At 34.3% G+C, this 7,500-nt stretch overlaps 1 protein-coding gene across 1 annotated transcript in view; it reads left to right on the top strand.

Moving 5' to 3' along the window:
- Positions 1-7,500, top strand: part of LOC122257198 (uncharacterized) — a 58,823-nt gene that overhangs the window by 39,593 nt on the left and 11,730 nt on the right. Inside the window, 9 exon segments of the mRNA XM_086534325.1 lie at positions 151-786; positions 1,440-1,571; positions 2,846-2,914; positions 3,329-3,379; positions 4,325-4,375; positions 4,845-4,895; positions 5,566-5,610; positions 6,288-6,329; positions 6,717-6,764. Of these exon segments, the coding sequence (XP_086390451.1) occupies positions 151-786; positions 1,440-1,571; positions 2,846-2,914; positions 3,329-3,379; positions 4,325-4,375; positions 4,845-4,895; positions 5,566-5,610; positions 6,288-6,329; positions 6,717-6,764 (1,125 nt within the window).

Here is a 7,500-nt window from a genome sequence, read left to right as displayed (position 1 = left end):
AAGAAGAAGAAGAAGAAGAAGAAGAAGAAGAAGAAGAAGAAGAAGAAGAAGGACACCCAAGGAGGTCTTCAGAACCCGTCGCCCTTTCTCACCTCCCTATACATGCCATCTCCCTTTCCCATGTCTGTATAACCTGGCGATTTCTTGCAGCAGCCTGGCTCATCGAAACAGCCAGAGCAACCGACTCCACAGGCCGCCACTGCCGCCTCGCCTCCGGAGTCCAAAATTCAGGACGCCTTGGGATCGAATTTCCCACCTTCCGAGGATAAGCCCAAGGAGCCTAAGGAAGCCGAGGATAAGCCCAAAGAGCCCAAAGAGTTCAATGAGCCCAAAGAGCCCAAAGAGCCCAATGAGCCAAAGGAACCGAGAGAGATCCCTGCGCCGGCGGAAGAGCAAGCTAAAATCCCAGACGCAGCGGGAGAGAAGAGTGAAGTCTCTGGCGAGGAAGAAAGGACCATCTCGCCGCCTCCTCGGAGATCCCGCTTCGTTCAGGAACTCTATATGGCTGGCTTCGGGGACAAGAAGGAGGAGGAGGAGAATAAGGAAAAGGAGGGAATTGTCCAGGAACCCACGAAGGACGCTAAGGTCGAGGAGGACTGCGAGCAGCCAAAGGAAACAAGCGGCGACGTGATCAACACACTCCAGATCGACATTGAACCGGAGCCTCAAGAAGTTCGGAAACGAGAGGTTCTGAACCGCGAACCGGACCATCACTTGACGAAGACCATCGACTACCCGAGCTTCGAGTCGAACATTAAAGAGGAGAAGGAAGTCCAACAGCCTGCGGTAAGGCATGCGGTTGAATGAATGCCCTTAAACTGGTGTTGATGAATCCCCTTCAGCTTCCGTTTTGCTCCCTCGCCGCAACCTCTTCCAGGGATTCAGTCTTTGTCCTTCAGGCTGAATGTACCCTGCTTTGAGCCTTTACCACGTGTAGTTGATAAAAAAAAGGAAAACGAAAAAAACGAACTATTTGGTTGAGCTTAAAGACTCAAGCAGACTCTGGTTCTATGAAAGCCCTTTTTTCCTCACACCTTTTTTTTCCACGAAGCGAAAATTAGACTTTGTCGAAGAAATTCTCATTGCATGGCCAGTCTCCGCCCTCCGACCTGCTTATCGATGCTTGTTCCATGCATGTCACACCTCGAGATAAACCTTCTTTTTTTTGATAGATACGATAAGATCAAGATCATTTTTTTTAATGATTTAGAAATTACATGTTTTTCTCCGTTGAATTATTACGAAGACATTCTGGCTTTCGTTTTGTCCTGTGCTTAAAGAATATCCTATTTTTTCATAGCAGCTTGGATAAACTTCTAATTTTTATTAATAGTTAAATAAAAAAACGAAAAAAAAAAAACGATTTATGGACTGCACTGATTGCAAATGAAAGAAGGTGAGTTAGTGACCCCCCCTCGTTCAAACCCCATGACTTTCAGGTGGACGGAATAGATAGCGAATTGAACGAAGAAGATGGCGGACGAGGCGAAGAAGGAAAGGCAGAGGAAGAAGCCATGGAGGAAAATGAGAAGGATGATATGATTACCCCACTTCCGGTATCGGACAATGCCGTGTGTTTTTATTATTATTTTTTTTTCTTTTTTAAGTCTGCCGTTTTACCTTCGTATATGTACATGGCCTGTCTTTCTTTTGAGACAGCATGGAGAATGCGAAACCCCGGAACGCACGGTGTATTTCAGCTATTGAAAGTGTTCTTTATCTTTCATTCTATTTCTTTATGTCTCTCTTTCCTCTCTCTCTCTCTCTATCTATCTTTGTATCTCTCTCTCTCTCTATTTATCTTTGTATCTCTCTCTCTCTCTGTCTTTGTATCTCTCTCTCTCTATCTGTCTTTGTATCTCTCTCTCTCTATCTGTCTTTGTATCTCTCTCTCTCTCTCTCTCTCTCTCTCTCTCTCTCTCTCTCTCTCTCTCTCTCTCTCTCTCTCTCTCTCTCTCTCTCTCTCTCTCTCTCTCTCTCTCTCTTCTACCCGATTGTGAAGAAATTCCCAACAATGCCACAGACTGGATTATGCGAATGAAAACCTGGAACCCAAAGCGTTGTTCGTGTCACATTATCATTCATTCATTCCATCATAGTAATCCATTCATAAATTCCTTCATTCGTTTATTCATTCAGTTTCAATTGTTCACAAAGCATGTACATTACGGAAAAGATACAGAAATGACAATGATATACAACAGCATGTTTATAATAAATCCTGCAACTTTTATTTTGTAACAATTGTTAGCTTTCTTCAACTTTTCGTTTGTATTAATGATAATTTGCCTCGAGAATGTTTTATATATTTTTTTAAATGTTATTTCCAGCTTCGTTATGTGTTATTCCTCCGCAATTATATATATGTGTGTCGCTTTTTACCAAAGCTTTATTCGAAATATTTTATTTCTTTCTTTCAATTATTTCCCTTGCTTCTTTTTCTTCTATTTTATTTTGTATTGTGTTATTTACTGATGCTATGATAATTTTCAAAATCCGATGAAGTCTAAATGTACTAAGCCCGCGGTCCCCCCTTTTTTTTGCTTTCTTTCTTTATAGTTTCTCTTTATTTTCGTCAGTTACATATAATTTTATATCCTATTATCATTTTTTCTAAACTCCTTAAATATGTTAAGCTCGCGGTCCCTTTATTTCCAGAATAACTTTTCTATTCTTCTATTTCATTTGGTGTTATTTTATCAAATTCACTCTTGACTTAATATGCTTAAGCCCGCAGTCCCTAAAATTCCAGTATAACTCGCCTTTCTTTTTCTTTTTATCAATTCAGTTTTGTCTCGTTTTATTTCCTACGATTATACTAAGCCCGCGGTCCCTATGCTTCCAGAATGACATGTGGTGGGAAAATGAAGACAACACTAACACCGTCGCTTCTTCATCTGCAGCCGATGAGAAGGTGCCCGCTTTCCCTTGACATATCTTGAGTTTTAGTTATTTATTATAATTTAAGGCAATTTAAGGCTTTTTTATTTTTTTTATTTAGCTTACTTTTGTTGTGTTTTATCATTTTTTGGTAAATTTTGTTGACTTATTTTTTTTTTACTGTTTGCTCTGGATAGCTAAGGTTATATATTTTTTTCTTATTTTAGTTAGCTTTGTTTTTTCCCCTTTTTTGTATAGTTTAGTTAATTTACTTAATCCATAGCCCTAATATTATTTTTTTTTGCATCATCTCCCTTATTTATTAATGTTAAAAAAAAGAATCCCTCAAATTTTAAATACCTTAGGAACAAACCAAGAATAGAAGAAAAGAGAAATTTATATTAAGAAAAAAATGAAAATGAAAATTAAAGTTAGTGATGCATTACAGGAACCAGAACTGCCTTGGTGGGAACAGCCTGTGGAAGAGGAAACACAACAGGTGCTTAAAATTACCTTAAAAGTAAAAGAAATAAAAAGGAAAAAGGAAAAAGTAAAAAAAAAAAATAATAATAATAACATTTTTTTTTTGTTATGGAATATTAAATAAGATTAGAAAACAAAGACGATTCTAAAAATGATGGAAATATATATATCGAAGATAAAAACGATGATGTGAATGATTATGCTAATGATGATAACGAAGAATTAAATATTAGCGATTATGATGATAACGATTTTAAAAAAGGATAACGCGATGATAAAGGCAGGAATGATAAAGATAATAATTATAACATCGAGAAAAATAATGCTCACATTAATTACAATAATCATTATGATTATTTTTTTGTAATACCAGTAACGACAATGATAATAGTAATAATAACGATAAAGGTGATTAATCTTACCATTCAGATTTTCTTCAAGTATTTATGAAAAATATGTTATTTCTTTTTTCAAAAACTATAATTGAATTCCGTCAATATGATATATCTTTTTACACTATTTGTAATTTTGTTTTGTTCTGCAATATTATAGATTTTTTGTTAATATTCTAAATCCTATTCATTTATTTCAGTTTTGCTTTTGTTTTTATTTAATTTTCTGCATTTATTTTTAAGTTATTACCTGGCTTATAATAATGTTATTACAACATATGCAGAACCCATAATAACAACAGAAACAAACATACAAACAAACAAAGTCAGAGTAAACAAAGTAAACAAAACTCGCAATATGATATACAACAACAACAAACTATCAAAGAACAACAACAACAACAAACTATCAAAGAACAACAACAACAAACAAATATAACAACATCAACAACAACACCACAAACAAAACAATTTCGCCCCCCCCCCCCCCCCCCCAAAAAAAAAAAAAAAAAAAAACATATCCATTCATTTTTTTTTCTCTTTTCCTTTTAACCTAAAATGTGTTCCAGGACTCGGGTTCAATGTGGTGGGAACGACAGGAAAATGAGGACGAAACAAAGGTGCTTTTTCTAAATGTTTGTTTCATTACTCAAGGAATTTTAGTAAAAGAAAAACAGAAGGAAAAAAAAAAGTTATGACAAAGACTTTAGGAACAGCTAGTGTCTCTTCGTATTTTATTTTGCTTTTGTGATTATTTGTTTAATTTTGCTTTGCTTTTTCTTTTTGCCTTCCATTTTTTTTTTTTGGTATTCTGAACTAGATTATATTTCATTTGCATCATAGTAACCGTTAGAATTGCAACTTCATACCAAGCTAAATGTTCAAAAAAAAAAAAAAACACTTAACAGAGACAGACTGACGTTGGACTTTCGAGACTCATAGAAACATTTTTAATTTTTCATTTTCATTTTTTTATGTAAGAAATATCAGTCCTTAAGCATGGGCCTGTTCTACTTGACCTTTTAGGCCTTGCAATCACTCCTTCCCTATTCCTTCTTGCGTTCCCTGAAATGAAATCTTCTATTTCAGGGGGAGGAAGTCCCGTGGTGGGAACAGCCGGCTGTTACGGAGCCCGTTGAGGTGGTTTTGAATTTTTCCGATTTATTGTTGTTTTTTATTATATTTATCTATTTTTTTGTAACTGTTGTTATTGTAATTGCTGTTATTGTTATCATTATTATTGTTATGACATTTGCGAGATTACAGGAAAGGTATTATAGACTTTTTTTTTCCAAAAAGACGAAAGACTTTATCAAATTTGACTTCTTAGACTTGCAGCTTTCATCATAGTAACTATAGCTTAACTTTTTAGTCTAATAGAAATAATATTTATATGATTTGCTTATTAATCCAATAGCTATGCAAACTCAGCCTTGTTTTGCTACAGAAATATATATTTTCAAAATTTCTGCCCGTGTTCTATGACAGAAAAAACAACAACATAAAATGAGTTTATAGGAAAAGGAGTCAACCATTTTGGAATTTAAAAAAAACATAAAATGAGTTTATAGGAAAAGGAGTCAACCATTTTAGAAAAAAAAAAAACGAGTTTATAGGAAAAGGAGTCAACCATTTTGGAATTCCCAATAGCCTCATATAGCAATAAACTCATCTTGTGTATAACGTTTTTTTTCTGCCATTTTATCAACACGGTTGCTTTTGCCTTTGAGAAGTATCCAGAAATACTTTAGAAGAAAGAAAAATAGCTTTTACTAATGCTAAATGCTTATAATCCTACTTCGCTTTGCAGAACGACTCTGGGATGTGGTGGGAGAAGGAAAATGACCAGGAAAAGGTTGTTATTTACTCGTTTCAATTCAGTTTCATATTATTTGAATTCTTCATTTGCTTCCTTTTTATTCTTCTTTTTTTTTTTTTTTTTTTTTTTTACTTTTTTTTTTTACTTTTCATTGTCTTGCCTTTTCAAAGTTTATCATTATTTTTGAATACTGAATTAATTTTCTCTCTCTTTTCTTTTATCCACTTTTTAGTATTTTTATTTATTTTCTTTTTTCTTTTTTCATTTTTTCATTCTTATTGATTCTCCACTGTTTGCACCATCCATTTTTTTTTTTCAATACTGTTATTCAATGAATGACTTCATTTTTTGTTGTTGTTTTTCCTCTCTATTTTCATATATTTTTCAAGTTGAAAAATTGCCATTAGATATTTACAACCACAATACCACAGGGTTATTTGCTATTGCTTTATGTTCTGTTTTTTTGTACTTCACTTTTGTCTTTGTTCTTACACTCTCGTTACTGCTTGTGCTGTAGACTAGTAACAATAATTCCAAGTAGCTACTTAGTTTAAATTAACTCCAAATAATCCAAGACAAAGAAAGACAACCAGAAAGACAATATTATTATTACGAAAAAAAAAAATATTACCAAAATACCAGACATCCATAGGCCTATCTTATAGGACTTATTATAGGCCTATACACTTCCTGAATTTATGTTTATATTTCAGGAGGAGATAATGTGGTGGCAACGTACTATTGAACCAGCCAAGGTGGTTGTTAAAAATTATTTTCAGTCAAAGTGCATATTCAAGATGGAAATAATTATTACTGACTTTATCTCTCTCTCTGGAAAAAAACATTGATTTGTTATTATCAGTATGATATCAATCTGTTCCTTCTTTTATTAATTCTGAAATGATTTTGTGTAAAGTAATGTAGAAAGCTTGTATTTTTACATGTAATCATTTTAGTTCATCCTTAACATAGTGTTTTTAAATAATATAATAGTATATTAATCTCTTTACTTTGTAGATGATAATATTCTTTTAGATAGTAGAATGCCTTTTTAATTATTTATTAATCTAAAAAAATAGTCTAGATCTCTTTAAGTTTATTTATATCCTTTAATAATACTTTCCTTTTTCTCTGTCCTGCAGCCAGACCCCAAAATCACAAAGGACAAGGAAGATGAAAACCAAGAAAAGGTGCTTGTCATATGTATTTTTTCCTTTCTTTCTTTTATTTTTTTTTTGTTTTTGCTCCCACTCTCTGTGTCTCTGTCTCTGTCTCTGTCTGTCTGTCTCTCTGTCTCTCTGTCTGTCTGTCTCTCTCTCTCTCTCTCTCTCTCTCTCTCTCTCTCTCTCTCTCTCTCTCTCTCTCTCCTCTCTCCTCTCTCTCTCCCTCCCTCTCTCTCTCTTCCTCTCTCTCCTCTCTCTCCTCTCTTCTCTCCTCTCTCTCCTCTCTTCTCTCCTCTCTCTCTCCTCTCTCTCTCTCTCTCTCTCTCCTCTCTCCTCTCTCCTCTCTCCTCTCTCCTCTCTCCTCTCTCCTCTCTCCTCTCTCCTCTCTCCTCTCTCCTCTCTCCTCTCTCTCCTCTCTCTCACATATACGTATATGTATATGTATGTGAGTGTATGTATGCATATATATATATACGTATACCTATACTTATATGTATACGTATACATATACATATACATATACGTATATATGTGTGTGTACGTATGTATATGTATATATCTGCCTTTCTTCTCCTATCCCTTTCTCTCTCTCTCTCTTTGTTTGATAATTATAATTTCTTTTCCGCAACTAACTCTAATCGTAATCACATTTTGTTTTCTTTCTTTTCTTTAGTTGAATTTTATCTTTGCTCTAGATCTTGTATGAAGTTAATCAGACAATTGATTCATTAAATTTATTAACATTTTAGTGTAGATTTCTGGG

The sequence above is a fragment of the Penaeus japonicus genome, unplaced genomic scaffold (assembly GCF_977035675.1).
Source record: "Penaeus japonicus unplaced genomic scaffold, GWHDUDI00000001_assembly GWHDUDI00000041, whole genome shotgun sequence".
Taxonomy (NCBI): Eukaryota; Metazoa; Arthropoda; class Malacostraca; order Decapoda; family Penaeidae; genus Penaeus; species Penaeus japonicus.
The sequence above is the reverse complement of the archived record's forward strand: the minus strand, read 5'-3'. Positions and strand labels throughout refer to the sequence as shown.